Raw genomic sequence first — 18,454 nt, forward strand, 5'->3', positions numbered from 1 at the left:
CTTTGGTTAGCTTGCCAGCCTGCATCTTTGGCCTTGCCCGGGATCTATTTCTAGGCTCCACGGGTGTTTACCCTTCATTCCTGATTGGGACATTTGGTTGGGAATTGCAGGAAATTTATGTGTTGTTTCAAAGCTCGTTGTACACATAGTTTTAGACCCCCGACTAAACTATCGATCTGGTAACTTTCAGTGTCATTAGATACATCTGTAGTGTAAATAGCTCTACCATTATTTAGGCCATCAGTGTGTCTCATTAATTTTAAATATGTGATTTCCGATACCAGCAAAAGAAAATTTTCGCCAGATATTAAGTGGCTGACTCCAATGGTTGATTCGCACTAGGGTGACCCTCTTTCCCCGAATCTCCGTGCTGGGTGGAATTTGTACCTAGCATCAAAATCCCACAATTTAAAACTTAAAGTTAATTTAACATGTTTGATTTAAGGTGATAAGAATTGAAGCTAAGGCAGTTTTAAGGGTTCACAGCCTTTGGCCTAGTGACATCACATGTAGAAGTCTACTTAAAGAAAATGAAAAATATGAAGAAAAACACCCAGTTGCCCAGTGTTTATCCCAGATGTTTAACGTTTTATTTAACTAATCTCCATAGTGTTTAACCTCCAAAGGAGCACAAGCGTAGAACACTCAGGGGGTGACTGTCATTCTGGTGGGCTTTGAACACAGGATGCACTAAGTCATTAAGGTTGCTTTTGGGTGATTTTAATAGCATCTTAAGTAAAGTATTAATCGTGAATAAGAAAAGAAGACCCCTGTGCCCTTATATTTAGTTAATTTAATGACTAAAAATGATACAGAAATGCAGGAGAAGAGGAGAAAGTACTACACACCTTAAGTGTGTTTATCACAATAAAGGAGGTCAGGACTTCTTGTACTTTTCTCATTTTCCCAACACAAATCTCTTTCATTTTTTTTAATCTTTTAGATTTTCTGTGTGTGATATTTTACCTGTGAATGTGCAGCCTGTGAGAACAGTAACCCTCACAAGCCAGAAGAGGCACACCATGCCCTGGAGGGAGAGCTATAGATGGTTGTGAGTCACTATGAGGTTGCTGGGAATGAAACCCAGGTCCTCTGGAAGAGCAGTCAGTGCTGTGAACAGCTGAGCCATCTCTCTCTCTCTCTCTCTCTCTCTCTCTCTCTCTCTCTCTCTCTCTCTCTCTCTCCCTCCATCGATTGGTTTTAAAATCACGTTATGTTTCCACAAGGAGCATGAACTCTCCTTGTAAAGAAAGCTTCAAGGTGTCTGCATCAGCATCCCCAAACCTAAGCACGCAGAAATAGAGTCTTTCTTTCCAAACATTACGGTATGATTGGTTGCTTCAAACTAGATTTTACCCTTTCCCTGCAGCCTGGAGCCTAAACTGTCTCTCTTCTTTGACGTTAGTCAAAGCCAATTTGGGTTTAAGTCTTACAGTGCTCCGGTGAGTTGTTTTCAAAGCACAGAGGCATCATTTAAAGTGTGTTAGACTTGGAGTTGTTGCTTCTGATTGTAAGGGAAGTTGTCGTGTATCTTCTATAGGCAGCCGAAGGTGTTTGTGTCTCTATAGAACCAGTTTTCTCCAAGAATGTTCCCTTGCCTCTTTTCCTCACCCCTTCCTTCTCTCCTTCCCATTTTCACACTTTCCTTGTGTGCACGTGTGTGGGACACACAGCTACTGTGTACTTGTACCAGGCACTGGGACATACAAGAACAGTGACAGGTTCTTGGGAAGTTCTCCGTCTACCCTGGCTTCCTACTGCTCTTCTTACTAAACCTCCATTGCTCTCATCAAGTGATGGCACTGAACCCCAGCACTAAGGCTTGCCTGTCCCGAGTGGCAACAGTAGTGATGAAGCAAAATGATTAGCATTGTTTTCTCAGCTGGATGCTCCTCAACCAGTGACCTGTGCTGACAGCAGAATGACTCAGTCTAAGAAGCTACCATCCATGGGCAGAGGGGGAAAGCAATGGATATAAGGGTTCATTGTCCTTGAGAGAGCTAATGCTCCACAGATAACACGGGTAGAGCAGTCCTTGTAATCACTGAGTTATAAACGGTAAATTAGGAGTCGGCCCTGTGATGAATTTGATATTTTTGGAGTGTAATTGTCTCACCTATCTGAGGTAAACAAGGGCTCCCGGAGCATGACAGAAGAGCTGATTGACTAAATAGTAACCCCTCTGCTCTGGAGGCAGAGGCTTCTTAGAGAAGAGGCCCGTCTGTCATTGGTGTTAACAGATCTGGTGGGAAATGAGGGCCTTTAATAATACATCACCATGGTAGGCAAATAACATTTGCTGAGAGAATAAGTATGACGTTGCTGCACATGTACCTATTAACACACAAATAATTATAAACACGCAGACTCCTCCTTACCCAGAAGTCTTCCTGAACAATTCACTCTTGAAACATGACAAATGCCAGAGCCTCTCATTGGTGTGGGCGTCTGTCTGAAATAGATATCTTAGGTAGATCCAGAGAATGGACCAAAATAAGGCAACTTGAAATTTGGCATCTGTGCAGACTATTTCTTAAAAAAAATACATCTTTAACTGTGTTAGATCATATTTGTTTTCCTTTGCCATGTATTTTTAACAACCTTGGTTATATAATGTCTCAGCCTCGTGGAGATTAGAGTCAAGAAATTAAACACAGCACAGTGGCGGCCCGCCGATATATTTGCAAGGAAAATTCTGTTGAGCGAAGGTTCTCTCTGATGAGGTAAGGTCTTTAGAAAAGTATCGCATACATTTAGTCTGGCCATTTAATGTAGGGAAATGACTGCCCCAGGCACTGCAGGTAAAAATTAGACAGCATCGAGTAGTTATCATGTAACCCTGTCACGGGCAGGCGCTGGTGTCATCCTTCGCAACAGGGTATTTGACATGAATTTTCCTCATGGTCTCCCTCCATCGTGGTTGCCTCCAGTGATTCCGGATTCAGGGTGACTTGGGACACAACAACACCAAGAATCTGTGCCCACAGTCTACTTATCTGATGGTGGAAATACACAGAGGCAAAGAGATGGGGGGAGGGGCAGGTAAAGAAGACCCTTTCCGTGACAACGAAGTCCCACCTTCTAAAATTTCCCCTGCCACTAACTAAGGACAATGGTTTCTGCATATGCTCTGTAGAGGACATTGCAAATTCAAACCGTAACCCGGAGCCACTATGTAAGCCATTTTTGTTAAAAAAAAAAAACAAAACAAACAAACAAACAAAAAACAAAAAAACAAAAACAAAGCAAAAAAATAATTTCTATTTCTCTGTTTCATTTCATCAGGGAATTGACTTTTGTGGAGACACACTTACACACTTACACAGTTGGCTGTGTGCCACGTGATCGGAATAGCGAGATAAAATGAGACAATAATGTGTTTTGTAAGTCCACCTACCAATGGGGTGGGCGTAAACAAGTATATGGAAAGTATTTGCAGTAGCATAAATGGAGCAAAGCGAACTACATGGGAGGTAGGTTCGGAGTGTGAGCGAGACAGCCAGAGAGCCATTACAGTTCTGACAAAATATTCTTCAACCAACCGGGTTTCAGTCCTATAAAAAAGCCAGGGCAGAAGATACTATGTTTCCAGGTAGGGTTTCAGTCCTATAAAAAAGCCAGGGCAGAAGATACTATGTTTCCAGGTATGCGAGACGCAGAGAAGCATCTTCACAGACCATACTTATGAAGGAAGTTCACTCTTTCAGTGCCTCTGAGTAGATAGAGGATGTGAAACTCCAAAGTCATACTTACGCCCGCCATTCATTAAAACACAGAGTCAGAGGTCATGGGTACATGGGCATGGGGACATTAACATAGTCAGGTGACAAGTTTGTCTTTCATATGTCCCTAGCATCCTCATTGCCAATGAATGTGACAAAATATTTCTTGTGGGCTTTCCCCCTCCCACCCCCAGCATTGGATCATTTCAGTGTTTTGTTTAATTGTTTGGCATCTAAGGCAAAAAAAAAAAAAAAAGAACTCTGAAGGGGAAAAGAAATATTGTTTCTTTGACTAGGTGCTGAGTAGGTATTTTAAAAGTCTATCCATAAAGATCATTATAAAGAATAGAGCTATCATCATAATGGTAAGTAATAATGATTAAATGATTAATTTTCAAAGACAAAGGGGATTTCCAATAAAGAGTCGATTTGACCTTTTGAAGTGCCACTTTAGGTGGCTTTGTTCTATTGCAACTCAAACGAATAGTCTATCACTTATATTTAATTTATCATTATTATTGCAAGTTAGTGGTTCTTAACGTGGAGTATGTGAAACTGCTAGAGGTTGGTGTGTGTGTGTGTGTGTGTGTGTGTGTGTGTGTGTGTGTCTGGACTATGAGTTTGAAAATATACGGGCAGTGGATGTCTGAATGTGTTTCTCCTCCTTCAGGCAAGTGTGAAGGGAAGATTTCTGCTTCCAGTGAGACAGGTGCTCTCTCCGTCACATGGCCATGCACAGTCAGCCTTCTCTCTCATCCAGAGTCTGACTAATATTGGAGCTAATATTATAGATGGTTGCCGTGGAGGGAGTCAGTAAGAGCGCAATTGTGGTTTCCTTGGAAAAATTTAATCCACAGATGGATCCCAACAGCCAACTGTCACAGTGTCCAAAACTAATGGCTCTCTACCTTCTATCCCTGTGTGTGTGCGTGTGTGTGTGTGTGTGTGTGTGTGTGTGTGTGTGTGTGTGTGTGTGCATGTGCTCACGTGCTCACGTGCTAAATAAAGCCTAAGTCAGCCAAAAAAAGGTAGACCGACTAGAGCAATCTGTATCACTCACTGCTCCAAAGAGAGCATATTTATCCCAACCCTGATACTTTGGCACGGTAGAGATTTCCTAATAGGGATGGGGTAAAAAGCCATTTATTAATTAAAAGGTGCAGTTACAGGGAAGCTATGCAAATCTAACAAATGCTGAACACGTTTTAGTCAAAATTAAATCCTTGGTGTTTGGTAAACTAAACAATGAAGGGAAAGCCTCTTCTTAGCCTGGGAAGCTGCTCGTAAAAATCTAATTTCTGTGAACTTTCTCCATCTAGATACCTGCCCTGTGGCCTGTCATTTACTCAGTCCCTGGGAGAGGACTGAGAGTAAAGTCTATGATTGGCAGAAAGACTAGAGTCATTATTTTATCTGCCTCTACAGCAAAATGTACACAGCCAAACAAAGGCGAAGAGTATTGCACTCGTTTCTTTAATGACCCTTCCCGTTCTATGAAACTGTCTTGGCTTGGAGCTTACTGGTTTTCCTGAGAGTGGACTGTTAAAATAAAACAACGGTGAACTAGAAAACACTTCCCTTTTCTGGGTAGCTGGGCTATTTCAAACAGAGAGCCTTACCTATGGGGGAAAGGGGGTGGGGGTGTTCCTACAGTTTGGAAAATTCTTCACCATCCACTTATGAAGTGAGCCCCAACCCAGAAGAAAGACAAGGGGAAAAAAATTAAAACATAAATGAGCTGTTAACTCCTTCTCTATGCCTTGGCTAATGAAGGGTTAATTTTTCTGTCGCCGGATTCTTTTCGCTTCAGGCTACAGCCTGGGTTCTAAGCTATTTATAAATAATATATGGCTTAATATATGATAAGGAAGACCTCCCCTGCGGGGAGACAATATCCCATTATAAGAGGTTTTAAAAGGCGACCCTCAGTATCAGGGCTTGACATAGTCAGCCTCAGCAAATGAAACACCATTTGTATATTAAAACAGTCCTAGGGCTTGCATGACCTACTGTAGAGCCCCTTAAGTGACTTGCTCATGCTGGAGGGGGGGGGCAGGGGCGGGGGAAGGCTTCTTAAGGCAAAAGCGAAAATCTATGCACATTTCACCAGCACCTCCTAGGGGCCAAGTGCGGATGTGGGACGAGGAGGCGGGCATCCACGCAGTAACTCAGAAAGGTTCCTTTCAACTCTGCTACACAGAAAAGCGCGCCCTGCTCCTACCACCTAGAATGCGAAATACTTTGTAGAAGTTGTTTGGTGACTCAAGGAGGTCTTCAGGGGTTTAAGTTAAAGGTAGGCAGGATGCTTTGGGGGCGCTTGAAGCATAATCATTAAACCGGACTGCAAACTTCGTGGAAGATAAAACAAGAAAAGACTCCTAAACGTATCACGTTCTTTTAAAAGCAAAGCTTCGCTATGATCCCAATGTACTCAGAGATAATATACACCCGCTTTACACACAGTCACTCGGGAATTCATTTATAAACTGTCAGGATGCAGGTGCTAACCGAGGCTGGCTTTTGAAGGTCTGCAGTACTCTTGCCTGGTTGCTGGGAAGGAGGACTGGGAGGCGCTGGGGCGAAGGCAGAGCTGAGAGTCTGTAGGAGTTGCTGTTCCGGAGAATTCATTACCCTCTAATTGTTCTGGTTTAACGTGAGCAGAGCGTGCCGGGCGGTGGTGGAGAGAAAGATTGAGGGCGGACAAGGCGAGAGAGGAACCAGCGGCTCCCTCCCTTCCCCCACATATCCCGGAGAAGTCCAGGAGCTTTTTTGTTTGTAAGTGATTCACCGCCATTCGCGAGGAGAAACAGCTCAGTCAGACAAGCAATCGCTAGCACATCTAAATCTCGCCGGCTATTGAGTGCGGGTCCGGGGGAGCCTTTCCAGGTTTAATATAAAGATTATCCGCGAACTGCAGCTGAATGCTCTGTGGGTTTCGACAGCCTACAGGCTGGAGAAGGGATAGAGGGAGACGCACCCCAGTGATCATTCATTCCGTCCCTGCTGCAGACGTCTTTCCCAGGCACTGCCACCTCTCCCGGGCCCTTACTTGAACACGTACAGCCGGCCTCCGCCTTGGAAAGAAACCGGGAAGTGTGGGTCTCAGAGAACCCAGTGGGAAGCTTTGCCCAAGGCCAGGCTGCAATTAGGCAGCTGCATGGCGGCTGAGCTTCCCACCTGTTGCTGTCCCCTCTGGGCCGCGACTTCCTCCTCCTTGGCCCAGAGCTGGACTCTCAGACCAGGCTAGGCAGCTGGAGGAGGTAGAGGAAGCCACCGCAGGTTCCGAGGCTGGCAGAGCCACGGGCCGCGGGTGTAAAGATCCTCCTCCTCCTGGTGGCGGTTCCCCGGGTTGGCAGCGCAGTCAGGTGCGCTCCGATTGGTCAGCAGTGGGCAGGGGGCGGAGCCAGCAAGGCTGGTTATCACAGGGACCGCCTCAAAAGCTTCCAGGCTATCGCAGAGCGCACTGGAGCCCTGGCCAGCGCGCAGCCTTCCCGGCGCCGGCAAGCAGGGTCTTGGGAATTCTCACTTGCTTCGGCTCACTCTCTTTCACAAAAACCACTGGATCTTACATGCTTCTGTAACCCCCACTTCCACTCCATGTCCCCATGATCCTGTGCCAGCAACAGGTAAGGGCTTCTGTGTTTTCTTCCTGTTCTCTCGGTTGTCTGTGTGTGTGTGTGTCCAGGGCAATGAACTTGCGCCACCGTCACAGCTCCGGCAGCTCCGGAGGTGTCCAGTTGTCAGACCGCTGTATTGCTTTCCTCTCGCAAGCTTTGGAGCCCCGGCTCGTTGCCTATATAGTTTGTGTGCGCACCAGAACATCCTCCGAGCTAAAAATACTGAGACACGCTTGGAAGAGTTGAGCAATAGAAACAGATTTCTCTGCAGCATCTGTTTGTGCTCATAACTTCCAATGCACCAGCTGTAGCTAGATATTGGGTTTAGAGTCAAGCGTGAGCCTGGCGTGGATTCTTCCTCTTATTGCGGTCGAGAGGGAGGAAGAGAAGGTGGCTAGAGATTGGTCTGACCGAGAGACTCAGCACTTAATCTAGATCCTTAGTGTTTGGGGAGGGGGTTTCCTTGCTACAAATACAGCACAAAATTCGAGAGTGAGCATCTCAAGTCTCAAAGTTCCTTTGCTGAAGGGGGGAAAAAAAGAGTAGCAGCCGGAGTTGGATTTTAGCCTCAAGACCGCAAAACTTTCCCATCCTGTCAGTCTCCCCTAAGTACTTTGCTGTTCTTAGTAATAATGGTGTAAATCCCTCATTTGAAGACGATGTGGTTTTAGGGAAGCAATGATCGAAGCAACTTGATTCTAGGAGGAAAAAAAGACTGCTTCGTAACGTGTACTCCTATGACAGTTGAGGGAGAAACCAAGATAGGAAATGGGTTGTCGCATGTCTGTCTGGTTCAGTCAGTCAGTGGAGACTTGGATGAGGCTGTCTATTCCAAAGATCTTCACAGACTCCGAAGATACCTGGCATGAAATAAAGGCGTTGCTTGAAAACCTGTTTTGGTTAAACATAGAAGAGAATTAATATCTCCTTTTATTATTTGTTGTCCCTTCCTATTAATAATTAATAGACACTCATATTCCCTTTTGCAAACCAGCTCTGTACATGCACTGTGAGCTATCACCACATTTGTCTGCCTTGTCTTGCTCACATCCAGGGCTTTTATTTTTATTTTCACTGCACACGCACGTATACACACACACACACACACACACACACACACACACACACACACACACTTCCTGATGCCCAGGAGAGATAGGTTACTTCAAGTATGGGGGAACAGTGACAGTTGGGGTCAAGGTCATCTCAATTTGTTTTGTGCCTCTCACTCCACATTGTGGTATTCCATATATATTATATATATATATATAGTATATATTATTGATATCTGTAAAGGATCTTGTTTTGTACCTCTGTGAAATTACTTAAACAAACAAACAAAGCAGTCAGTATCTTTCACACACTCCTTATCAAAACCCTCTGGTTAGGTGGCCTTCTTTGAATTCTGAGTAGTTTAGAAGCTTGCCCACCCCCACCCCACCCATCTTTCCCTGAATGGTTGTACCCTTTTAAAACGTTTAATAAAAGATGTAAATTCTTATTTACTAAACACACGCTGCCCTTGGCATGTACACGTGCTTCGAGTTGCCACAAACAGGGCTGTGTGTCAACGTTAGAGACAGCACTCGCACAGATATAAATGGGTGTCTTACCACTGCTCCCCCCCCTGCACTTGTCCTTCCCCCTCCTTTCTGTTTACTGAGTCTCACAGAGGTTGCTCTGCAGCCATAGGACTCACATAGCAACTTGTGCCCAGAGCACTCTGGGGCTGGTCTACATGGCGTCAGCTGGGGAATAGCTGCTCCAAGCACTCATTAGCGGTCTTCTCTCACCCAGCACCTTTTCTTCTGCTATCTCCTATCTTTAGTTAGAAATGTATTTTCTCACTGAGATTCAATAACCCTCTGGTGGGACACTGTGATTATCTGATTATCATATATTCTTCCCAAGCATCTTTATCTGGTTTTCATGAACCCTACTGGAGGTGTTTCATTCATACGTATGTGTGTGTATATGTATATGCATATATATGTATATGTATATGTGTATGTATATATATATATTATTTCTTCCATTTCTCCCTGCATATCCCTCCATATCTCCCCTCTCTCTCCTTTAATATCTACCTAAGATTGAGACGCTGAACTGTTTTTTCCATTGCTTATGCTTAATTTTGGATCTGCCTATAAATAGTCTTATCATGAACAGCAGCACATGTAGGCTCTCAATTTCCCAGAAATACTTTCAACCTCATTGGTCGTGGCTTGGCTGAAGTGATTATTCATGGCCATGGAGTAGAGATCTAGATCCTTACGTATTTTTGCTTTAAGGGGAGGGGGTGCATTTCTATATCCTCTACCAAATCCAGTATTGGCTCTCTAGACAGCCTTCAGGGAGGCAAGAGTATCTGAATACATTATGAGTTAGCTGTTTCTCAGAACATCTCTTTGGAATAATACTGCATGGAAGGCCTTTTCCGAGAGGTTTCGGTGATCCCCACTGAGGGAGGAGAGGGCCAGGGAACTTTCTGCTTGTTTGACGTCACCAGGACATGTGGATCTGTCAACAGCAAAGACAAGTGCACTCTAAAGACAGTTAACCTGCCAGACCGTAGCAGGTTCTAGATGTTTGCAATTGTGAACAGCTCCCTAAAAGTCCGAGGACATATGTCACGTGTGTGCACATAGGCACACATTACTCTGTTTGGGGCATATGTGTTGGAAGTGGTGAAATTTTCCATTTTGAGGGAAAGGAAAAAAAAAGAAAGAACAGTTATTTTTCCTTTTCCAGGAAGCACTGGTAAATCCTGAAAAGGATGCTCTGGCATGAGGAACACGTTCAGCCATTAGCAATGGAAAGGAGACAATGACAGCCCTCTCAGTACATGCTATTTGAAAGGTTCTGAGTGGGAAAAGCTACTCGAAGGAAACAGCTATTGTGTGATGTGTGGAAATCAAACAGATGTCCCAGGGTTGAGGATTTGGAAAACCTTAATTGGGCCTGTAGAGGTCATAAGGTTGTAAGGTTCTTATGTGGAAAGGGGCAGGAGTCAGTTTGAAAAAATCTGAGAGAGTCAGTGCATGGTCCCTAATGGTAATGCAGGGAAAGGCTTCTTTGGAAGAGTGCAAAGGGAATTTATTGGCATTGGTTTATAGTAAAATAATTTACAGTCAATCGGAGCTCAGATACATTCTTTGAAGGGACTCCTCTGTCCCATTCCAAAGTTTTAAAGGAAAAAGCACACCTGCGATTGCTGCTGTCTTTGTGTTGGTGAAACATTTGGGGACATTATGTAAGCCAAATCTCCTGAAGGCGCTGTTACATTATTTCTTTCCAAGCCTACGATCTAGGCCTCTGAGGAATAAGATTCTTTCTCCCTTTGTCCAGTGCACTGCTCATGGGAGAGTAGGCAAAACAGTGAAGCAGGTAGAAGGCTGGGAAGGTACCGGATCTCCTTTTTATAAAGCGATTCAAAGGCATTTTCGAATCCAGCATCATTTAGGTGTCAAAAGCTGCCAGAATGTAATACACGGTGAAACTTTCACAGATGACTCATCTCAAGAAAAATAAGGTGGGGTACATCTTCATTATAACCTGGATGTGGTGGAGAAGACAGAAGACAGTTATGCGGCATTTCCAAAGACAGTATACATTGCCCCTCATTTCTATGTGAGCTTGGCTGAAAATGGTCCTCTTGGTTGAGCAGTATTTATGTGCTTTGGGGCGGGGAGGGAGGGGTGATCAAAACTAGAATACTCTGACCAAGGTCTCAACCAATTCCTAATCATTTTCATTGTCCCACTTCAGAAGAGGACATGGATTCGGTGGTTTGAAAAGTTGGAAACCATTCTCAATTTTTAGTTCTAGGCCATGTGAATATCAAGCTACTGCTGGACTTGGTTAATGCACATTACATAACAAAAACACCTTAGACATTTTCTTAAGCATTCTTTCCTCCCCCCCCCCTCTCTCCTCACAGAGGACATGTAGAGTTTTGAGGGGTTTATTTGTTTGTTTTGTTTTGTTTTGTTTTGTTTTGTTTGAGTCAAGAAGGAAAGTCAGAACAAGTAGCTAAATTTCACCTGGGGGCAGAATAAAGCAGTGGGAGGAAGCTGGGAGGTACTATTTGTTCATATTAAGTAAAGGTGAGTGCCTTCTCCATAGGAACCTACAGCAAACAACCGCACTAGAAGTGAAAGTAAGCTGACTGGCCTTTATGAGCTCCTTTGATTACAAAGTTGTCTCTGTTTGAGAGCACACAGCCTTGGACCCACATGAAATGAGCCCCTGCCTTATCTCAATCCGCTAAAGACCGGGGCCTTGGGCAGAGAGCTGCTTGCTTTCTACCCTGTCATTACACATGGCAATCCCATCTCTGGAGAATTTCAGGACTCGCATTGCTAGGCAACAGAATGGCTCTCTATCCCCCAGAGCAAATCTGCGTCTTCAAGTTCAGAGTCCCTTGCATTCTGGGAGATGGTATCAGGCATTTTTCTGCACACTGCCTGCTTTGGGTGCGTGGAGTGATGGAGCAAGCCCCAACGGTATCCGGAAAGTTAGGATCTATTTCAAAGGACTTTCTGCCCAACATTATTACCAAAACGAAACTGTGTGACTGTGATGTCAACCTTGTCAACATGGGCTGGGACATTCTCCCTTAATACACACATAGCTGGATTAATATCTAGGCCGTTTATATTCAATATTCTCTAGACCCATCCTACCGTAAAGAGCTGGTACAAACCTTAGAATCAGAAGGACTCTTCTATTACCCCGAGAAGCTGGAAGAGAGTAGGAGCTAAAAGATAGATGTGAATTATAGAATATTCTAGACTGCTGACAAACAGTAGAAGAAAAGGGAACTGAAATCTTTGTAGAATGACCAACCAAGGGACTGTGACTTTTAAATAAAAATTTAAAAGAGCATTAATAAGAAGAAAGAGAACTTCACACAATTCAATCTAAAGGGCATTTGTGTGTCTTTTTCTTTCTTTTTTTCTGTTTGTTAAGACAGAGATATTGTCTTGGACAGTAGGACTCCTTTAAGTCTGGCTGTTTTGTAATGAATGCTCTCTTTTCTTGTAGGACAAGTTCTCTGGATGTCAGCTGAGTTACTAAGTTAGCTCTGCTGGTCAAAAGAACCCCGAGGTTCTTGGAAGCATCTATCTCTCCTCATTAAAAAAAAAAAGAAAAAAACATTTTTTTTTGCTGTGTCTTCACCGAACATTCAAAACTGTTTCTTCAAAGGGTTTTGCAAAAACTCAGACTGTTTTCTAAAGCAGAAACACTGGCGTCCACAGCGGAAGCAATGGGCAGTGTGCGTACAAACCGCTACAGCATCGTCTCTTCGGAGGAAGACGGCATGAAGCTGGCCACCATGGCCGTCGCCAATGGCTTTGGGAATGGCAAGAGTAAAGTCCATACCCGACAACAGTGCAGGAGCCGCTTTGTGAAGAAAGACGGGCATTGCAACGTTCAGTTTATCAACGTGGGAGAGAAAGGACAGAGGTACCTGGCGGACATCTTTACTACCTGTGTGGACATCCGCTGGCGGTGGATGCTGGTAATCTTCTGCCTCGCATTCGTGCTCTCCTGGCTGTTCTTTGGCTGTGTGTTTTGGTTGATAGCTCTGCTCCACGGGGATCTGGATGCTTCTAAAGAGAGCAAAGCGTGTGTGTCTGAGGTCAACAGCTTCACGGCTGCCTTCCTCTTCTCCATTGAGACCCAGACAACCATCGGCTATGGTTTCAGGTGTGTTACAGACGAGTGCCCGATTGCTGTTTTCATGGTGGTATTCCAGTCAATCGTGGGCTGCATCATCGACGCCTTCATCATTGGTGCAGTCATGGCGAAGATGGCGAAGCCAAAGAAGAGGAATGAGACTCTGGTCTTCAGCCACAACGCTGTGATTGCCATGAGGGACGGCAAACTCTGCTTGATGTGGAGAGTGGGCAACCTTCGCAAGAGCCACCTTGTGGAAGCTCATGTCCGGGCACAGCTTCTCAAATCTAGGATCACTTCAGAAGGGGAGTACATCCCCTTGGACCAGATAGACATCAACGTTGGTTTCGATAGCGGAATCGACCGTATATTTCTAGTGTCCCCAATCACTATTGTCCATGAAATAGACGAAGACAGCCCTTTATATGACTTGAGTAAGCAGGACATTGACAATGCAGACTTTGAAATCGTTGTCATCCTGGAAGGCATGGTGGAGGCCACTGCCATGACAACGCAATGCCGGAGTTCATATCTGGCCAATGAGATTCTCTGGGGTCACCGCTACGAGCCGGTGCTCTTTGAAGAGAAGCATTGCTATAAAGTAGACTATTCAAGATTCCATAAGACTTACGAAGTACCTAACACTCCCCTTTGTAGTGCCAGAGACTTAGCAGAGAAGAAATACATCCTCTCAAATGCAAATTCATTTTGCTATGAAAATGAAGTTGCCCTAACAAGCAAAGAGGAAGAGGACAGTGAGAACGGAGTTCCAGAGAGCACAAGTACGGACTCACCTCCTGGCATAGATCTCCACAACCAGGCGAGCGTGCCTCTAGAGCCCAGGCCTTTAAGGCGAGAATCGGAGATATGACTGGCCGATTCTGTCTTTGGAATATTTACTTCTTCGCTACACAGTCTGATGTTGGTCAGAGATCCGAGACAGTTATACAGACGGTGGTACTGGCCCAGAGGTGGGTGAAAGCAGGCAGCCACAAGAGACTAAGGCTAGCACAAAGGTTTCAAGAAAAGACTGTAAGCTGGATGACTGAAGTAAAAAGCGCTTTGCAGGCCTCCGAGAGACCCGAAGGCACATATCTGTTGCAGAATAAGTTATGGGGTTTTTAATGTATTGTTTTGTGTTTTTACAAAACTTGAATATGCAGGCAAGCCTCAGTTTGGGTACATGACTTACCTGGATAGCTTCTCTTTAGGGGGAACAAGGATGATTTTAATGGCATAACATAGGCAAGACTCTGCCTTAATTTTTTTTGAAAAGCTGCTAACTACATGAACACAAACTGTATTTTTGTTGCAGTGTAGTTTATCTTTTACATAACGTTAAAATGTCAGTGTTGAGCATTATCGCAAGTGCACGGTGTGCTTCAAAGCGTCAAGTATTTGGCTATTGACTGCCAAAATGGGAGCCTGATTTTCTGAGGCCAGTAATTTCTTTGCTAAAATTGATATCTCTCCTCTCTCTCTCTCTCTCTCTCTCTCTCTCTCTCTCTCTCTCTCTCATTACATAATAACATTATGTAACACTAGCCAAATGGTAGCCTCTGGGTTTTATAGTTTTCTTTTCCAGGATGCTAATAGGTTATCTCAAATTTTCAGTTAGACAACCTTAAATGAATACCAAAGATAATGCACACTTTCTTTCTTTCTTTCTTTCTTTCTTTCTTTCTTTCTTTCTTTCTTTCTTTCTTTTTTCTTTTGCACGTGGAGGTTATATTTTTTAAAAGAAACAAAGCCCCATGGGCTTGTCTTGGAAGATGTGGAACAGTCGATTCATTTTGTACTACAGTCTGAAAAGAACACCAAAGTCTGATCAATGTAGTGTGTTTTTCAAGTCTGTCCTTTTGTGCATCTTTCTTATTTGGGGGGGGGGGGCAAGAGGGAAGCAAGGGTCATAATTACATATGCACTATACAAATCTTTCTTTCCCTGATAGGTAGTGCTAGTCAAGCTAATGTACTCAAAGGGGGTGGGGGAGAGAGAGAGAGAGAGAGAGAGAGAGAGAGAGAGAGAGAGTTGCTTGGACTTTTCTGAGCTTTTCTTTCTTTGCACATTCCAAAGTTTATTCCATAAGATCAGATCTTGGTTGAACTTTGTTGGTAACCTGGCACCCTCCAGTCACCCAGCAGCGAAGATGAACAGATTTCAAATTTTGCAGCTGAGTCATAGCCTTGACTGCCAGGACATTTCTAGCTCAGTGTCACATTAAGAAAGATATCTGGCCTCTAGGCTTGTCCTTTTGAGGTCTCTGCACGGAGACAGAGAGAGAGAGAGAGAGAGAGAGAGAGAGAGAGAGAGAGAGAGAGAGAGAACTCGAGCCACTTCAATGTGACTATCCACTTTACAGGGGGGAGAGGAAAGTTGCTTTTTTCATGACAGATGATAAGAGGGACTGTTTCAGTATTTTAGGTCTTAGTGAGCCATATAAAAGAACATAATTATAAGTTAATGAGTTAAGAGTTTAAAGGGTTATTTCTCTCTCTGTAAATGCTCATGATTAATGTGAGCTGGTCATTGTCTCTTGGAAAAGTCTCAGAGCAGGTTGCTAAGGACATGCTATTTTCTAGAGGCCTCTTCTATCTATTCACCTGCCTTTATAGAAGCGTCTCTCCCCACCCCCACTCTAGCTCAGTAATGCAATTCTCCCTCCCTTTCTCTTGGTTTTTAATGTCCTCTACTTATAAACCCTAGGGCTGCTAATTTTCCCTTTCAGTTGGCGTCTCAAAAATCAACTCTCTAATGGTATTAACACCCTAATATGCCATTAACAATCAGCTTTGTTCTAGAATCATGTATTTCATTTCAGTTGTTGTTTGTGTCAGTCTGTGGCTTGTGAGCCTCCGTGTCTGGATGCAGTGCCTGTAAGAAACAGTGACAGTTTCTGCTGTTTTCAACTGTCTAAGTCAATGGATTTGAAAACTGTTGGCATTATGGGAATCAAGGGAGAAGTGCTGAGAAAGTGGTTCTTATTGTCCATCCAGGTTTGAAGGCAAGGTTGCAAGTTGCTTAAAAGAGTCAGTGGGGTTGGGGACAGAGGGGAGTCACAGAAGAGAAAACAGACTGGCTTTGGACCGTGTGAGGCTATGGAAGGCTTCAGATGCTGCTATTAAGGTGATTTGCAAAGGAAAGTCATCAAACCAAAGAGTATTCAGTGGAATGTAAATCAAATGAAGGTGCAGTAGAGAGTGGGGGAGGGGTGACAACCCAGACTGACCCCAAACACATAGCGCTAACCACTTAAAAAGACTTGAGTCATTGGAAAAAGGGGGGGGGGGGTACAGAGACAAGGAAAGTGTGAGGGCAATCTTTCAATTTGTTGCTTAACAAGAAGAAACCATCTAAAATTTCTGGTGCATAGGTTTGTTTTTCGTTCGTTTGTTTTCGTCCGTCCGTTCGTTCGTTCGTTCGTTTTTCTTTTTGTTTTCCAAGAAAATTTTTTTTGCAGGAGCTACATTTTTAAAGTGTACATTTTATAAAGTTTATCAGATATTTTCATATTTAAAGCCAAATGTAAATATAAGTCTGTAAAGGAAAAAAAAAGTACCCTAAGAGGTATAACTACCCGCAGTGAGTTCTGATAGCTAGCACCTATAATGCTACCGGTTAGCATGGTTTTAGCTGAGACTACCAGCCTTTTGAGGTTCGATTCAGTATGTTTCTTCTGTTATTTATTTCAGCATGGACTGTTCCTTTGAGAGCTCTTTGTAGTTATTAGCATCTTAATAGTTACAAGCTTTAAACGGCTTTCTGTTGTGTTCTGCCAAGAGCCAAGACATAGGTAATGCATGGCATCTCTCCCTGCATTTGTACCTTCAGAATCTCTGTCTTTATCGACTGGGCCTCCAGGACTAGTGCACACACCTGCCACTAGTATGCAGATGGGGGGACTCACCTTGAACATCTGGGGTTCGTCCCCAGGTGCCAGTTGCTTCTGTGCTGCGAGCAAATCCCTCTAGGATGTATTCCCTTTTAAAGAATGTTTGCCCATATCTGAGTGGGCATTATATTTTTTTGGAAGGGGGGAGGAATAGATTCCTGGTTATTCTATTTTTAAATAAAAAGGTAGACAAACTGAATTCTATTTTGATTATTGAGAAAGGAATAGTTTTCTATCCCTCTAAGAGTATACTTGAATCAGACATTTTTAGAATGTCATATAGCACTGTAGTCATTTCTAAATCCCTAGAGAAGTTTGTTTGACTCCTTTCCTGTTCTGTTGATGCACCATCCCTTTTCTTTCACTTCCTTTCTCCCTATAGCTTCCTTCCCTAAATCTCGATGTGTCTCTGATGACCTTGGTTCCCCAAAGATCTTCCCCTTGCGGATAACAAACGCCAGCTTTTAACTTATAATCGGCCACCCCATAAAAACAAAATGCTCATCTCGAGGGGTGGGTTAAGCTCCTTATCACTCTGATGTCAAGGTGGAAGGTATAAAAGTGTTGCATTACCATATCCCCTCCCACAACCTTCAGCAAACTAGAGTTTCTTTCCTGAGAATGTTAGGTTTCAGCTCTGGGCTCTGGCGAGTTGAACGTTCCTAGCCTTTGACAATCACGATAGTTATTATTTTTTTCCCATTTGCCATCTTTTTGTATCTAAAGTCTTCCTATTGTACTGCACAAACCATGGGTTGTATATATTTTTTATATATTATGTCTTATTTTATTATTTCTAAATAAAAATTGAAAATAAATTTGTGGAAGTGTCATTGGACCTCTTGTTTGATCTCTATAGTAACATACGTGTTCTCAGACAATGGGACATAAACTCTGACCATTTGAATGAATAGAGCCATAGAAATTGAACACACAAATCCAGGGGACTGGCAGATTAGTTTAATCCAAGTTAGAGGAAATCGAGCTTATATTTTGGTTTGGGGCACGGCAGTTTAGAGAATAGGAAAGAGGAAACAAAACAAAGCTAACAAAAAAGAATTATATTTTGATTACTAATTTATAGTTATTATATTTTGTTGACCCTTGACTATAAGTGGATTCTGTCTTGCATGTAATCTTTTCTTCTTCTTCTTCTTCTTCTTCTTCTTCTTCTTCTTCTTCTTCTTCTTCTTCTTCTTCTTCTTCTTCTTCTTCTTCTTCTTCTTCTTCTTCTTCCTCTTCCTCTTCCTCTTCCTCTTCCTCTTCCTCTCCTTCTCCTCCCCCTCCTCCTCCTCCTCCTCCTCCTCCTCCTCCTCTTCCTCCTCCTCCTCCTCCTCCTCCTCCTCCTCCTCCTCCTCCTCCTCCTCCTCCTCCTCCTCCTCCTCCTCTTCTTCTTCTTCTTCTTCTTCTTCTTCTTCTTCTTCTTCTTCTTCTTCTTCTTCTGATTAAGGTTGTGTCTTTCGTAGCTAAGATTGGCCTCTGAATTAGATATGTAGTCAAGGATGACCTCGAACTTTTGATTTTTCCCACTTCTATAACTG

The 18,454-nt window shown here is 43.6% G+C and overlaps 1 protein-coding gene and 1 long non-coding RNA gene across 2 annotated transcripts; one reads left to right on the plus strand and one right to left on the minus strand.

Moving 5' to 3' along the window:
- Nucleotides 1-573: 573 nt before the first annotated feature.
- Nucleotides 574-7,130, minus strand: LOC120095206 (uncharacterized). The gene is made up of 2 exons (XR_005490516.2): nucleotides 6,900-7,130; nucleotides 574-6,796 (listed from the first exon to the last, which is right to left on the minus strand). It is a non-coding gene; the product is annotated as an uncharacterized LOC120095206 (long non-coding RNA).
- Nucleotides 7,131-7,167: 37 nt separating this feature from the next.
- Kcnj2 (potassium inwardly-rectifying channel, subfamily J, member 2) lies at nucleotides 7,168-17,731 on the plus strand. The gene is made up of 2 exons (NM_017296.2): nucleotides 7,168-7,348; nucleotides 12,386-17,731. Exon 2 carries the CDS (start codon nucleotides 12,609-12,611, stop codon nucleotides 13,890-13,892), a length of 1,284 nt encoding a protein of 427 aa, NP_058992.1. The 5' UTR covers nucleotides 7,168-7,348; nucleotides 12,386-12,608; the 3' UTR covers nucleotides 13,893-17,731.
- Nucleotides 17,732-18,454: the final 723 nt, after the last annotated feature.

Source organism: Rattus norvegicus, chromosome 10 (assembly GCF_036323735.1).
Source record: "Rattus norvegicus strain BN/NHsdMcwi chromosome 10, GRCr8, whole genome shotgun sequence".
NCBI lineage: Eukaryota > Metazoa > Chordata > Mammalia > Rodentia > Muridae > Rattus > Rattus norvegicus.